General features: G+C 33.6%; 1 protein-coding gene across 1 annotated transcript in view; it reads right to left on the minus strand.

The window, feature by feature from the left end:
• Positions 1-2,119: 2,119 nt before the first annotated feature.
• Positions 2,120-17,284, minus strand: part of LOC306863145 (fibronectin type III domain-containing protein 3B-like) — a 66,444-nt gene continuing 51,279 nt past the window's right edge. Inside the window, exons 20-26 of the mRNA XM_079406349.1 lie at positions 15,641-15,754; positions 14,878-15,027; positions 13,144-13,430; positions 10,415-10,624; positions 7,184-7,350; positions 6,622-6,749; positions 2,120-2,926 (exon numbers count right to left, since the gene is read on the minus strand). Of these exons, the coding sequence (XP_079262475.1) occupies positions 2,627-2,926; positions 6,622-6,749; positions 7,184-7,350; positions 10,415-10,624; positions 13,144-13,430; positions 14,878-15,027; positions 15,641-15,754 (1,356 nt within the window). The 3' untranslated portion in view covers positions 2,120-2,626. The remainder of the gene's footprint in view (positions 2,927-6,621; positions 6,750-7,183; positions 7,351-10,414; positions 10,625-13,143; positions 13,431-14,877; positions 15,028-15,640; positions 15,755-17,284) is intronic.

The following is a 17,284-nucleotide window of genomic DNA, read 5'->3' on the forward strand; positions in this document are numbered from 1 at the left end:
GGTATAGCCATCAGCAGCAGACACCAGCAGTGGAATGATTCCCTTTACCCTAGTATTCATGCAAACTGTATATATGCACACTAACCCAAAAATGCCTTAAACTGTGTGAAGTACTGGATGACAGAGCACTGTAGATGTAAGCACTCTAACATTGTACCCTATATGGGAGAGATACAATGGTGCTTAATGATAAAATGCCATGCCATAAAAAGCTCTCGCCTAGCTTGTGTTATCAGATTATGTTATATAAATGTGTAGCATTCATAAAAAGTGCACTTATTGCAGGTTTGTGAACACTGCTGTCACAGTAGTTTTGTGTAAGCTTTGTGTTTGAATTCAGCCTATGTTGCTTGTTGGCAATGACATTCTAATTAAAACGTAAAACTATTTCTAGAGACGCTTGTAAAACACTGACCCCCAGTTTCACAGACAAGGCTTAAGCCTAGTCCCAGACTAAAATTTAATTCTGAGCTGTTCAACTGAGAGAAACTTGCACTGAAAATATCAGTGCCTTTGTTTTGTCTCAAGATGCACACCAGTAATGCTTTTTCTAAGGCATGTTAATGAAAATTACTTAAATGTCTTAATTGAACGATGGCCTAATCCTGATTTAGTCTAAACCCTGTCTGTGAAACCAGGCCTGAGAATATTTGAGTTAAGACATGTTTTAATATTTATGAAAAATAATTGATATATTGTGTCTATTTGCCTTTAACACACACTGTGATACATTTTCTGGAATGTGTTATTGTGTAATATATATATAAAGTTTTTGATGTCATGCAGTATTACTTTATTTTAAAATTAAAATGTTTTTGTGTTATTGACTATACAACTTGTTTTGTATTTGTTTCTGAAAATACATTTAAAAAAAACAGACAAACTGTGTCTGTCCTTTTACAAAAAGGACAATCACATAATAAGACTCCTTAGAACAGGAATATATGAATATAAATGAAACGCAAACATCTTGTTTCAGAAATTTAAAAAAATTTATTGTGTATAAATATATTACATATATACTACAGATACATAATCATCTTAAATACAAAGGGTAGTATTTTCAATATCTATACATTTAAATTGATATGGTAGTTTTTAAATATAATGTCTACGATTATAATTTACATCAATAAATGTGACCGTTATGTTAAAAAAAAAATGGTAATATGGAATGATTTTGATGAAACGATATGCAAGTATGTAAATCTATGTCTATGCCCTTATTACCTGATATCCAGCTAAATGCAACTAAAATTCAAAACAAACAAAACAAAAAAAAAGTATTTCTGTTTCCCGATTCTGGGTCTGGAGTTCTTAAAAAGTGTTCTTCAAGTGTTTCCACTTCAAGTTTTCTAGTGTCAAGTCATTTCAACTTCTTTTAATCACAAAACAATGGAATGTTTGTCTAAAAACTTCAGCAATACATATATAGTCCACTACATGAAGAGTAGATGATTAAAAGAATTAGAAAGAAAATACAAAAAAATATATATATATATAAAATAAAAAACTTGCTGTTTGTGCAGGTGGGAAAATCACAAAATTGATCAGATATCAACCTTTTCTGAATTAAAGATAAACAATACAATTATATCTGAAATAAGACAGGTTAATGATGTTAAAATGCTGTTCTATATTTGGAAAAAATAATAAAGATTTATCATAACCCCCTTATAAAAAGACATGCTACATGAAGAAAATATTGAATATGACAGTTCTGATTTTTGTAATAAATAAATGTAGATTGCACTGTGATTTGCATTATAAAGTACAAGAATATAGCATAAATAAATCCAACAAAACTGTTATATCTTGATTGCTCACTAACTTTGGTTAAGGGCTAGTAAACACGATCATGTACTGTATAATGTGACCAGGGTAAAGTGTTAATGAAATACTGTAAGCAGCAGATCTGAAATGATTTGTCACGAAAGTTTGGATCTGTGGATTTCAAGGCACGGGTTCACAAGGCCCTCCCAAGTCCCTGAGGTACAACACTCCAGACTTCACAACACTGTACATTGATGATTGATTGATAGCAAAAACTGTCATTTGACTCTCTTTGGACTGACAGTTGCAGGTGTTTTTTTGACTTTTTCTTGTTTTTGTTTTTTTTGTACAGGCGACCCAAGGACACCTTTTTTTTTTTTAAGACAAACGAAAGAGGAGAGAACAAATAAAGCTTTTAAGAAGCTTTTAGACAGACTTTCCTGGGGCACAGATAAGGGAACAAGAGCACTGATGCCGTTTAGCTGTCTAGACACCGATTTAAAGATAAATAGGACTGACCATAAAAAAAACAACAAAAAAAAACAACTTGAGTCCAACTTGAGATCCGGAAAGGCCACTTGTTACTTTAGTGTTAAAATCTCCTAAATACTAAATATAAAAATATGCACAGCATCTTCAACTTAAAAAACAGGCACAGACGCCCAAATAGTACATTTCATCATTACTGATTTGTTAAAGCTGTAACTCATCTTATAGAAAAAAAAACTGTAAAAAAATACATGAAATTTTAAAAATGTAAAAGGTGTATTTTGGTCAATGACCAAAAACATCACTTGCATTAATGGTTTTGCGACCTGTAGTTTAAAAATTGAAGAAGCAGATGAGAACGGCTCTAAATCAGAAGCTGAAGCAGGAAGGCCATTAAGACAGAGAGAGAGGCCACCCCAAATACCATGAGGCCGGCAAACTGTTCATCGGTGAGGGTGTTGCCCATGGGCACCCTGGTGATGTCCGCTTCCACAGCCAGTGTGGCATCAGACCGCCGCAGGTTGAAGTGGGCGGATGGGCTGAAGGACCCGCACAGCTCCTGGAGGGTGTCTGCGCAGCGCCTGCATGCAAACACTCGCACGCGGTAGTCTGTGTTCCACTGCAGCCCGGAGAGCTGGAAGGACGTCTCATCTCCCTTATACACCTGAAAGACAGAAAGTAATGCATTAGCCCAGACAGTTAAAGTTTCTCCTTCACTGAGTGTACTTTTGGACATTTATAAATATATTGTTAATAATAATAATAATAATTATTATTATTATTATTATTATTATTGAGATTTTTATAGTAATATCATAAATCATGTAATATAAAACAAATGATATATTAATAATTATAAATTATATATTTGGAAAATATAATAATAATAAAAAAAAAATGATACTATACACGGGGACTGGGATGGAATAAAATATATTTATACAAAAATAAATATAAATATAATAATAATAATAATAATGACATATAAAATGATAATATATGCAGAATATTACATAAATATAAAATGTAAGATACATTTAAACAATGTTACAAAAATACATACATAAAGAAATGAATTAGTAATAGTAGTAGAAGTAGTAGTATATTATATTATTTGTTATATGTATGCATTTGGGTTTATTTGTAATAAATTTTGTATATATTATATTTGTATATTTATTATATATTAGCATTTTATATAACAACTACAACAATAATAACTTTATATTTTGTATATATACATTTTTTTAATTTCATCCCAATGACTATGTTTATTATTATTATTATTATTATTATTATAACAGCAAAATTGAGAGGGTATTTATGGAAGCCCATTTCCCCCACTGAATAATAAAAAAATAAAAGTTAATTGCGACTTTTTATCTCACAATTCTGACTTTTTTCCTCAAAATCACGTGATACAAACTCGCAATTCTGACATTTTTTCTCGCAAGTTGCAAGTTTATATCTCGCAATTGTGACTTTTTTTTCCTCAGAATTATAAACTCGCAATTCTGAGAACATATCAGTCTTTTCCCCCTTCAAAACTGGACTTTAACTCGCAAAATCCGAGTTTATATCACGCAATTCTGACTTTATAACTCGCAATTGCAAGTTTATATCTCATAATTCTGAGGAAAAAAAAAGTCAGAATTGCGTGATATAAACTCGCAATTGCGAGTTAAAGTCCAGTTTTGAAGGGGGAAAAAGAATTGAGTTTACATCTCATAATTGTGACTTCATATCTCGCAATTCTGACTTTATTACTCGCAAGTTTTTGCAATTGCAAGTTTTTATCTCACAATTCTGTGAAAAACGTCAGAATTGTGAGATAAAAAGTGGCAAAAACCTTTTCTTATTTTTTTCAGTGGCAGAAACGGGCTTCCATAGGTATTAAAAAAAAATATTATACAAAAATATATAAATATATCTATGTGTTTTTTTATTACTACTATTATTATTATTAAAAAATACAATGTATAAAAACTATGCATTACAAAATACATGCAAACATATAGATGTAAATAATTAAATCCATTCTAAATAAACAAATTAATTAATTACAAAAAAGGAAGGAAGGGAGGAATGACAGAATAAGAAAGGGAGTAAGGAGCTCTGTAAATGATACAATGATATTCTATCTCAAATAATAATAATAAAAATAAAACAATAAATATACTGATTTAGGTAGCTACAGTACTGTGAATAAAAAAAAAAATTAAAAAAAGAACCACAGGACACTACTAGATTTTAGATTCACTGGTCATCAAAGAAAAAACCTCCAAGATGAAAAAAAGAAGGAGGCCAAACAATCTTTTGCACTCCGTCTCTAACCCACGTATTACATGAACCTTCAGAGCTTGACTAATAAAGGACTTCAGTCTCCTCAAAGAGAATCCCAAGTCACCGTAATCCTTTCATCTAGAGAGCGGCAACACTGTCAGGATCAATATAATATAAGAATGCCACTGTAGTATGGCTGTACTTCGGTTTGTTCATAACACACTAATGATGACAGAGTTACATAAATATTCTTACTCGCTTGAAATACAAACCTGTTTTCTTTGTAGCGTGTAAAAAAACACCATGATGGTGGACTCTTTCAAGCTCAAGAAAAATGAGGTGAAAAAGTGAAAGAAGAAGAAAAAAAAACATTCTTGGGAATTCATGCACCTTTTGCAAGGATTTCTGCATGAAACAGGACACTGCATTAATAACCATAAAAACATGACCTAATATTTAGTACGTGCCACAAGTGCAACACAGAAAAGATGATGTACAAAACAAAGCCAAGTCAGTGCTTCACAAATCAACCGAAACAAATTATTCTGTCTTTAACTGTCAAAACTAAGTAAATATGACTATGGCAGTTGTTGACCCAAAAGCATAAGCCATTTTTGGGAACATGCACATAAAAACAAGACCCCTGAGCAAATGGAAAATAAAAACAGGAACAAAAGAGAGCTTATTTATATGGGCTTTTATAGCCAGTAAACATTGTTGAAGATAAACATATTGAGGCGACTTTGTTCCACTGGTCACATGCAGACCACAGTTTGTTTCCATGGCAACACAAGAGGTTTTAAGCCTCTCAACCACCAATGCCTCAATTTTAGTGAGGTCTTGATATTATTGCCATGACAGACCAATTATGTGTGTATAATTAGTCTTTGTATTAATTCCAATTACAGGCAATGAAAATATTGACATAATCTTGAATACTGCTACTCAAGCCCTAATAACAGAAAACATAAATAATGGAAGTGAATTCTAATCACCTTCTAGGGGTATTTGCATAAACAGAGAAATGGTTGCACAGTAAAATTGTTAATTAGGCTAATATAGAGCCCTGGGGAACTCCACTCCTTCATTAAGATTTTTTAGTTTTTCGATTAATATAGCATCAGCAAGGAATTAGTGAGGCTGATATAATGAATGACTGTAAGGGTGAATTAAAAGAAATATCCAGGTCGCATTCACTTCAAATAAACCGCTGTTCTGTGTGACAAAACTACAACCAATCAGAGCATATTTAATATTTAATGTTAAATGGAGCAAGGATTTGGTCCAATGAGATTTTGAGATGGGCGGAGCTAGCCAAAAATACCGTAGAAATCAAGAGAATAACCTAGTGATTGAAATAGAAATATCGGAAAACTCAGATTTACGTTTAGTCCTCATCTAGAATTTCAACTTAACATTTTTTTTTCCAGTTTTTTTTTTTTTTTTTACAATATTAATTATGGGTGTTTATACATGCATTATTTAAACTGAAAAATATTTGGTAGTATTCTATGAACTGTAATTTATATTAATTTTAATTAAAAATATATATCTTTTTTTTACATTTGGTGGCAAAATGCCCTTAAATAGTCACAATTATCAAAATAATGTAAAAATACTTTAAAATACATAATTTCTTGTTTTTTCTTTTGATTTTGGGGTGGAATATAACTTGTATGTTTCTTTGTGAGAGTCACCCAATGATATTCATGAAAAAAAGGATGGTTGATGTGATAGGGAAAGGAGCATTTTCTCATTTTGATGAATAAATAAATTCACACTTTCAATTTTGTGAACTTCCATTCAATTTCATTCAAATGCTGATTGTGACGAGTTAAAATGGAACGAAGAGCAAATGTTGCAAATAGCTTGAGCCCGTTTTCCATTTCATGTTCAGATTGAATTCTATTCATCTGCTGTGACTGTGGTCATGTGAATCTAACATGGAAAAAGATGGTACTTCTGTGAAACAAAGTAAAAATACCACATTATATTCTTAAACAGTTCCAACAAGCCGAAGTTCTTGGTAACAATTTGAGGGGAACAGGAGTTTGTAGTAAGGAGTTTGGATCTTACCTGTTTATAATTAGAATCTCTGCCTCCCAGCACCTGCAGCACATAGCTGATTCTGTCTCCTCTCATTGGTGGAATACTCTCCCATGTGACCTCACAGGCATTTCCCTCTAGCTGAACAACTCTTGGGGCTGAGAGGACAAAAAAAACAAAAAACAGTATTATTGTGAATTATTATTACAATATAATGTAACTGTTTAATATATTTTAAAAAGTTATTTATTCCTTTCTTGGCAACACTGAATTTTCAGCATCATTACTTCAGTCTTCAGTGTCACATGATCTTTCAGAAATCATTCTAATTTGCTGCTCAAGAAGCATTTCTTATCATTATCAAAGTTTGCTGCTTAATATTATTTTTGTGGACATCATTATACTTTTAAGATTATTTGATGAATTTATTTAAAATATAAACCCTTTCTAACATTATTAATGTCTTTACTGTTACTTCTGATCAAATTAATGCATCCTTGTTGAATAAAAAAAAGAAAAAAAAGAAAAAAGGAATCATAGCGATCCCAAATTTTTGTTCCTGTACAAGTTTGAGTATAAATAAATGTGTTACCTTTCAGTGTTTGTGGCAGAGATTTTGTGGTGCAGAAGGTGTACGTCTCAGAAAACGGCCCCTCGCCTGCTTCGCTCACCGTCTGGATCCGGAAACGGTACCGGCTTGATTCGCTCAGTCTTTGCAGCTTAAAAGTGTGGCTCGGACCTCGGTAAATCACCACAAACCTAACAAGATGCATTCAAATTAAGTACAATCATTTACAGCCTAGTAGTTCTTTTTGAGTGCAATGGAAATTTTTGGGGGATAATTGTGGATGATTGCTTGAGATCATTGTTCCCTTCGCATCGTTTTATTAAATAGCATGAAGGCAGGAAAGAATGCGAGGTAGAGGCAGGCCTTCATTAACTCTATTCAAGAGTCCAGACTTTACTGTTTATATGGTTAAAAATTTTCAGAAGTGGAACTGAGGCTGAAAGCTAAAACCGGGGAGAACAAGGGCCTTCATTTGCTTCTAAATGAGCCATCGGTGGGTCAGTGACGAGTGACTCTGAGAAAGCATTAAGGCAGGTGGTCTCGATAACCCCGAGTCTCCTAATTCCCAACAGCGCTTTGAGATCGAGTCTTCTCATTATTCGACTCCACCTTAATAGACCCACAAACACAAAATGTGCTTTTCAGATGATCTGCTTACATCAGAGAGAAGAACCTGCCCTACGGGTGCATGAGGAACAAATTGAAGCGAGGAAGTACATGCAGAAATGCTTCACTACGAATAAAATTAATATACCAAGAAGACAAGTAGAACACTTACACCGAGTCGTTTCACCAAGCTTTTGATGGTGAGAAGACTATTGTTTTTAATTATGAACCAGGGTTATTACCAACTGAAACTAAACCTAAAGCAATAATAGTAAAAATAAATAAATAAATAAATAAGTGTTTTATATTTTATTTTAGTTCAGTTTTATGTTAAAGTAACAAAATAAACTAAAACTAAATAAAAAAAGATGTAGTTCCATTAATAATGCATTTTTTTTTTAATTCATCTCTGTTATATAACCTCTGCTACTGGCATCAAAGCAATACTTTCATCATTTTAATGACTATTATTTTTTTGTGCAATAAAAGGTTATAGAGATTTAGTCCATATTAGGGGTTTAAGTTTTTTAATGCCAAGGACCCTCAAGTATGATCCTATGGATCACCTTCTTAAAAAAACTAAAAAAAAAAAATTAACCATAGGCCAGTACTATCATGTTCACATTAATACTGTGCAAAAAAAAGTATAATTTAATAAATAAAAAGACTGTTTGCAAAGTAAAATTATTAGCCTGAATCCTGTCATTGAATTAATGTCAAAGTAATTTATAATAAAACTAATTATTAAAATACTATTTGGAAATTATTTACTTTGAGTTAAAGACATTTTTCTAACCATTATTATTAAAATAATAAACTATTTTTGGATTTATTTGTATAGAATTTTCACAGGAAATATCAATCCAATTTATTTGGAAAAACATTTTTTAAAACTTTTTTACACTTTTTTCAGTAGACTTAAAAATAGTTAATTTAAAAAAATACTGTACAACTAAATTAGCCTAACTACACAAAACCTCTTTTAATAAAATTTGTCATTTCAACAACCTTCCGACTTGATTATGAATACAGGTCCTTCTCAAAAAATTAGCATATTGTGATAAAGTTCATTATTTTCTGTAATGTACTGATAAACATTAGACTTTCATATATTTTAGATTCATTACAACACAACTGAAGTAGTTCAAGCCTTTTATTGTTTTAATATTGATGATTTTGGCATACAGCTCATGAAAACCCAAAATTCCTATCTCAAAAAATTTGCATATTTCATCCAACCAATAAAAGAAAAGTGTTTTAATACAAAAAAAAAGTCAACCTTCAAATAATTATGTTCAGTTATGCACTCAATACTTGGTCGGGAATCCTTTTGCAGAAATGACTGCTTCAATGCGGCGTGGCATGGAGGCAATCAGCCTGTGGCACTGCTGAGGTGTTATGGAGGCCCAGGATGCTTCGATAGCGGCCTTAAGCTCACCCAGAGTGTTGGGTCTTGCGTCTCTCAACTTTCTCTTCACAATATCCCACAGATTCTCTATGGGGTTCAGGTCAGGAGAGTTGGCAGGCCAATTGAGCACAGTAATACCATGGTCAGTAAACCATTTACCAGTGGTTTTGGCACTGTGAGCAGGTGCCAGGTCGTGCTGAAAAATGAAATCATCTCCATAAAGCTTTTCAGCAGATGGAAGCATGAAGTGCTCCAAAATCTCCTGATAGCTAGCTGCATTGACCCTGCCCTTGATAAAACACAGTGGACCAACACCAGCATCACTGACTGTGGGTACTTGACACTGGACTTCAGGCATTTTGGCATTTCCCTCTCCCCAGTCTTCCTCCAGACTCTGGCACCTTGATTTCCGAATGACATGCAAAATTTGCTTTCATCCGAAAAAAGTACTTTGGACCACTGAGCAACAGTCCAGTGCTGCTTCTCTGTAGCCCAGGTCAGGCGCTTCTGCCGCTGTTTCTGGTTCAAAAGTGGCTTGACCTGGGGAATGCGGCACCTGTAGCCCATTTCCTCCACACGCCTGTACACGGTGGCTCTGGATGTTTCTACTCCAGACTCAGTCCACTGCTTCCGCAGGTCCCCCAAGGTCTGGAATCGGTCCTTCTCCACAATCTTCCTCAGGGTCCGGTCACCTCTTCTCGTTGTGCTGCGTTTTCTGCCACACTTTTTCCTTCCCACAGACTTCCCACTGAGGTGCCTTGATACAGATCTCTGGGAACAGCCTATTCGTTCAGAAATTTCTTTCTGTGTCTTACTCTTGCTTGAGGGTGTCAATGATGGCCTTCTGGACAGCAGTCAGGTCGGCAGTCTTACCCATGATTGCGGTTTTGAGTAATGAACCAGGCTGGGAGTTTTTAAAAGCCTCAGGAATCTTTTGCAGGTGTTTAGAGTTAATTAGTTGATTCAGATGATTAGGTTAATAGCTCGTTTAGAGAACCTTTTCATGATATGCTAATTTTTTGAGATAGGAATTTTGGGTTTTCATGAGCTGTATGCCAAAATCATCAATATTAAAACAATAAAAGGCTTGAACTACTTCAGTTGTGTTGTAATGAATCTAAAATATATGAAAGTCTAATGTTTATCAGTACATTACAGAAAATAATGAACTTTATCACAATATGCTAATTTTTTGAGAAGGACCTGTATGTAGTTTTGCACATCTCTCTATCACTGCTAACCTCTGATTCCCGTCCTCCATCTGTAGGACGTAGGTCGTGTCGTCTGTGAGCTGACTTCGGCTGCTGAAACCCCAACGTAGTTTCAGACTCTGAGGTCCGACCGCTGCACAATCCAGCCGTGGAGGAGACGGCGGAAGGGGTCTGGTCCTCACCGTCAGGGTCTGACTGAAGGGCCCGGGGCCCATTTCATTTTCTGCTTGAATCTGCAGGCTGAGAGAAGGAGAAAGAGAGGAAATAGAGTGTTTTAACAAACTATCAGTCTTTGTTCAGTCATTAGTAACTTAAATTCTTGATTCTCTTCTAATGATCTCTCTTCAAATGATCTCTCTTCTCCTGAATGTCTCTACAAACTATTCTAAGGAAAATCGTTGTTAGTAATTCATTATTGCAATCTTCAAGGGAACAGTTCACACAAAAATGAAGCTCCATCCAGCCTCGAGCTGCTCTGTGACCTTTCCACTCAGTTTGATGGCACAGGGGAAAATGATCTCTGGCTGAAGGGGTGGTCTTGCATTCGAATGAGCATTTCTGTGAAGTTATCTATAGACAACCAAGAATCCAATTATTGTAAGTGCACAAGAAAAACATTTCTAAATTGTGTTGCCGGAAGCGCTCTGAAAGGAGGGAAAGTTATTATAATACCTTTGATATATACCAAAAACATTCATCCAAATGGACATTCTTATCACCCTCATGTTGTTCCAAACATAATTTGCACTTATTCAAATGCATAAAAACCAGCTGTGTTTAGTGCCATTTATGCACTGAACAGAAACAAAGCAGTGCGTGTGCTCATTAAAATGTGTCTTATTAGGTTTTATGGAAAGAAGAAAGTCATACAGGTTTGGAGAATTGTAAATGTCTTTTTTTTTAGAGTGAATTATCCCTAAAAAAAGAAAAATTGAATGAATTGAGAAAAACATGGAGGAACACAGAAGTAAAAACCCTTAAAAATCAGGGGGAAATATAGAGGTAAGATGATGTCTCTTATGTTCACTAAAGGCCCTTATGTTCACTATTTATTTGATCAAAAATATAGTAAACAAAAATTAATATTGCAAAATATTATTAAAATGCAAAATAACTGTTTCTATTTTTAAATGTAATTTATTTCTGTGATGCAAAGCTGAATTTTCAGCAGCCATTACTCCAGTCCCCAGTGTTACATGATCCTTCAGAAATCATTCTAATGTGCGGAAATATTTCTTATTATTAAGCATGTTGAAAATTGCTTTGCTTTTTTACAATTTTTTGATAAATAGAAAGCATAACACAGCATTTTTATTTAAAGAAATAGAGCCTAAGCCTCACTTTTCAAGAAAAAGACATTCCACAAAAAGAAGTTTGTTAGTATTTATAATTACAAACAAATAGATATAGATATACTGTTTACAATTTTATTATTAGAACACTCTGTGCTTGTCAAACATTAGTGATCATGTTTATAACTAATGTGATACTGCTAGGATAATTTATTTTCAAAGGCCACAGGGTTTGATATTTAGTAATTTAATGCTTTAATATTCACATAATTTAAGTGTCCAAATAGATTTTGGTAACATTGGGTCACTAGGGTGAGCTAGAACCTGTTATTTTTTGGAATGCTCGAGAAAGATTTTGAATCCTCTGGTTCCATTAGAGACATTATGTGTTCATATGATAATTATGAGTGCATTTGCATTTGGCATATTAATTGGAGATGTGTTTTATTGTCCATTACCTCAATGGTGAGGTCCATTTAATGTTGTCATTCATCCCAAATTAAAGTCTTTACATAACATTTAACAGACTTGTTTTCGGAAACTCAGCAGGCAGACCAAATAAAAGAGTCCCTCCCTCATGCAAATGTTTTAATAAGCTCCTCCTTTAATATATATTCATATTTACATAAGGAGGATTGCACTTCAGTACAATATGTAAATATTAATATACCATGCTTTTTGGACACATACTACTGTAATACTGTTTTTTTTTTTGCATAATACTTTATTTTTAGGTTTATTACAATTTTATGACGGTAAGGTTAAGACTTCAAGACAATTTTAGGAACAGTTAAATAAGATTAAAAAAAGACATTTCTAAGACTCACAGATATGGCTATGAACCGATTAATCGCATCAAAATAAAAGTTTGTGTTTACACAATATATGCGTGTGTACCGTGTATATTTAGTATGTGTATACACACACACACATTTCAATTGTGTCATACATAATTTTATATCATACATTAAATTTATATTATATATAAATCGAACTATTTTATCTAATATAAATATAACAAATAACAAAATAAATTAAAAAAAATCTTAAAAATATACATGCATTTGTGTGGCTTTATATATACATAATAAATATACATATTACACACACTATATTATGTAAACACAATTAATTGTTTGACAGGCCTACTCACATAGTACCATGGTACCATAGTATATCTTGTTTAAAAAAATACCCTGCTAACAGCAAAGTTACATAAATACTCTTGAATCTACCCAGAAAGCACCATTTTGCTGAAAACATCTTGAGCCAGATGTAAGTGGAGTCCATTTGCAGAGCTAATAGCATTGATATACTCACTCAGGGCCCTGCTCGAGATTCACCAGGGACCATGGGAAAATAAGTCCCGGTCATCACTAATGCACAAACATTGACCTCCACTGAAGAGCTGATGATGCACGGTGGTAGAACAAGAGATATAGAGTGTTAAACAACATCTCGGCTCACCTGTACTCGCTGTCTGGCAGCAAGTCCCTGATAATGTGACAGGTTACGTTTCCGGCGGTGATGATGCTGTCGCCCATTGAGATGCTGTAGGTGGTGATTTCTGCTCCATTACAGTGAGGCTCATCCCAGGTGAGGGCCAGACAGGTGGAGTGGGAGAAGGGTTCACTTTCTGTTGGGTTCAGAGGGCGGTCAACAAGGCGAAATCCAGATACAACATCAGGGGCCGCTGCAGGGGTCCGACACGTCACCAGATCACTGTAGGGGCCCGCCCCTGCCTGGTTCACTGCCTATGAACCGGATAAAAACAAAAGAATAAAAATGTCACTGTTAATACAGAATTAATTAAATAAAAATTTGAAGGTAGCATTGACTTCCATAGTATTCCTTTTTGGAAGTCATCGGCTACTGTCAACTGTTCGGTTACCAACATTCTTCAAAATATATTTTTGTGCTCAAAAGGTGAGTAAATGATGACAGATTTTTCACTTTTGGTTTAATAATAAGTTGATGTTTTACTGATTATCTTTTGACCTTAAATCATGCTTTTAGTTTTTCAAAAGATTGAAAAGGACACTGAGTATTTTGAGTACAATGCGAAATGACTTCTCTTCATTATGCTGCTCATAGATTGTTTTGCCTTTAGCTCATAATAGACACAGCGAATCAAAGCCAATTAAATGTGAAGAGTAGCTTCCAAAGGTCAGAACATTTCCAGATATAACTCCGCTACAGTCTAACGTTTGAACTCTATTAATGCTTATAATGTCTCATCAGCACAATGTGCAGGTGTATTTTTGGGGCATTAAAACCAGTTTGCAAAGAGACAGTAATAATATACACACCGATGCATGTAAGGCTGTGTTTCATATAATACTTTATTCTTATAAATTCCTTGTAAACATAAACTGAGTGCTGATACTGTGTGATTAAGGTTTTACACTCTTATTTGTTTAATTAAAACGCAAGCTGCCAGTAATGCATGCATTTCAATGTGATTATGCTCAAAGCAATTATATGAGCTAAATTACATTCACAATTCATTTTACTGTAAATTACTGATTCATCAAAAACTAAACTGTTAAAGCAAATGATCAGTGTTAAACTGAAGTATGTTGTTTATATAATTTACATATTGCATTATATAGTTTTTTGAAAATTAAAAAATTTACTTTGGGGGAAAAAATAAATTAAATGTTTTTTAAAAATGTCCTTTAAACTTGGAGTTAAAAGAATGTTGTATGTTTGAGTGGATGTGACTGATGCATAATAATACAAATCAATAAAAAAATGTTCTTTAAACTAAATAATTCTGCAATTCATTTAAATTCAGCAATTTTGTGAATATTGCATGTTAACATTAAATATATAAAATTAACGCATTGCAATTATTTTAGTATAATCTTTAAAAATTAATATAATTTAATTTAAATTAACATTAAAAAAATAGTAATTCACTATAAATTATAGCTACAATACAAAGCTTATTTAATAGCTCTGTTTCATTAAATATCTTGAAGTGGAAAATTAAACAAAACAATTAAAAAGAATAACCAATAATTAAAAAATAAATACATCTAAAAAATATGAATAAAAATAAAATTAACAAGGCTTTTGACTTGGTAAAATGTCAATTTGTAGAAAAATAAATAAAAATAAAATCAATTTGTTCATTTATAATTCATTTATAACAACTGGATATTTGAAATGCGTCATGTTGGACACATCCTGAATTACCTGTAGTCTGCAGCAGTAGTCCGTAGATGCCTCCAGGTTGGAGATTTGGAAGTAGGTTTCCGTTCCACTGTAGACCAGTTCAAGAGAGTCCAAATCACGTCCCCAGTCCAGCCGGTACTCAGAAATGTCCATCCCAGAGCTCTCGTTGTTCTGGGGATTGAGATCGTAGCAAGCGTTAAGCTTCAGGAAACAAGAGCAAAAAACGCATATTCCCAGCAGTACGTGACTAATTACCTGCCTGACACGGTTTCATCAGGACAAACACAAGAGACTTAATGCATCATACATGCTAAAAAATGAAACAACCTCTCTAAACAGAATGCAAATCATTGAAATCTTGATATGTGACATTCAGGAGATAGCAAGGATTAAAATCACATTCATTTTCATTGTGAATGAAACACATGAGGCCCTTTGTCACAAAAATCCTATTGAGAAAAAGGGACTGAAAACACAATAGGTGAAGAAAAGGTTTTGCATAGACACAATCTGCCACCTTCACTGCAGAGAATCGGTCTTTGGCATTTTCTAGATGATCGATGAAAGAAATATGCTGTATTTTTCGATTATGCAGTATTTGTAGCTGTGTTAAGAGTCTATTCTAGTAATTTTGTCTTTCTACGAGTCCCAAAGCCAGTGTTTGCCTTTGAAAATTGATTACTCTCCCAATGCAGCAGAAAATCACTCTGACAATTTCATCAGATAACAGCATGATTCATTATTTACTGCCTGTACACTGGGCGAATGCCTCTCGCCGACTCACCTCCCAGGTCACATCTGCACAGGTGTGTGACGTCACATTGATGGCAGGTGCACTACATTGTCCTGGGGGGCCGGCGGTAGTGCTTATTTCAACAGATTCAGAGTACGGTCCATACTGGAAAAAAGGAGCGAGAGAAACCGGCTGAGATTTAGGGCTTTTTGAGCTGTTTCAAAGGTAATAAATGACACAGGTTTGACCATCAGGAGGGAAATCTGTTATTTCTGGTGTTGGCTGAAATAGCTTCTTAATATCCTTGCCGAGGCACACAGCAGGTCTCTTTATCGCCCTGAGGCAACGTAGAGGGTTTGTTATAAAATGTGACCCTGGACCACAAAACGCTGGGGGTATATTTGTAGCGATAGCCAAAAATACATTGCATGGGTCAAAATTATCGATTTTTCTTTTATGCCAAAAATCATTAGGATATTAAGTAAAGATCATGTTCCATGAATATATTTAGTAAATTTCTTACTGTAAATATATCAAAACTTCATTTTTGATAAGTAATATGCATAGCTAAGAACTTCATTTGGACAACTTTAAAGGCAATTTTCTCAATATTCTGATTTTTTTGTACCCTCAGATTCCAGATTTTCAAATAGTTGTATCTCGGCCAAATATTGTCCGATCCTAACAAACCATACATCAATGGAAAGCTTCAAACTTCCAGGTGATGTATAAATCTCAATTTTGAAAAATTGACACTTAAGACTGGTTTTGTGGTCCAGGGTCACATATGTGGATTTCTTATAAGAGAGGGAAAAACAACCGGAGTGCTGTACTTCTGTCTGAGAGGGACAACATTATAGCTGTTTGAGACACAGTTGTCCTGACTCACTGCTTATGAAAGGGAATAAAAGCCAAAACGTCTAAAACACTTGCCTAGTTCCCTTCACTAAAATATATACTATTTATATTGTGGCACTTGGGAACAAAAAATATGAATTGGTCAAATTAAACCACCTGAATGGACTGAATGTTTGTTTTTTCTTTTGGATTGGTATAATGAATTAGCATTTCATTTATTGTACATATATGTGTGTGTGTCAAATATATTTACTAAGGGCAAATGAAATGGTATTTTGCATTATTTCAAAAGCAAAAATTCAACCTTTTCTGTTATTTTACTATTATTTATTTATATACTATAATAGTATTCATAAACATTCCACATTAGCTTTTATTTTTAGTTTTCATGTGCTTCTGTCATTTTCCGTAGTTTTTTTTAAACTATTTTTACTTCAGTTTTAGGTTACTACTAATTTAGTACTTTAACATACACTTTCTTTCATTTAGTTGCCAAGTAAGTATTTACATAAAAAAAAATGAAGCTGAAGTTTTACATTTAAAATTTATATTTTATTTTCAATTAATTAGTAACAATTTTAATATATTTTGTTAATGATAATGGCACTGATATGTCGCTTAGTTTGTTGTAGTATGAACAGGAAACAACTAAAATCAAAAACAATACATGATGTTTCCAATGCAATCCAAAGAACATCCATATGATTTTAAATTCTTTTAAAAACCTTTTTTTTAATTAACTGGATTTCAAGTAGTTTGTTCTGTTTCAAATGTTAAAGAGCCAGATCATTCATAAAGAGCCAGCTCATTCATAAAGGGCCAGATCATGCAGAAAAT

The sequence above is a fragment of the Barbus barbus genome, assembly GCF_936440315.1.
Source record: "Barbus barbus genome assembly, chromosome: 44".
Taxonomy (NCBI): domain Eukaryota; kingdom Metazoa; phylum Chordata; class Actinopteri; order Cypriniformes; family Cyprinidae; genus Barbus; species Barbus barbus.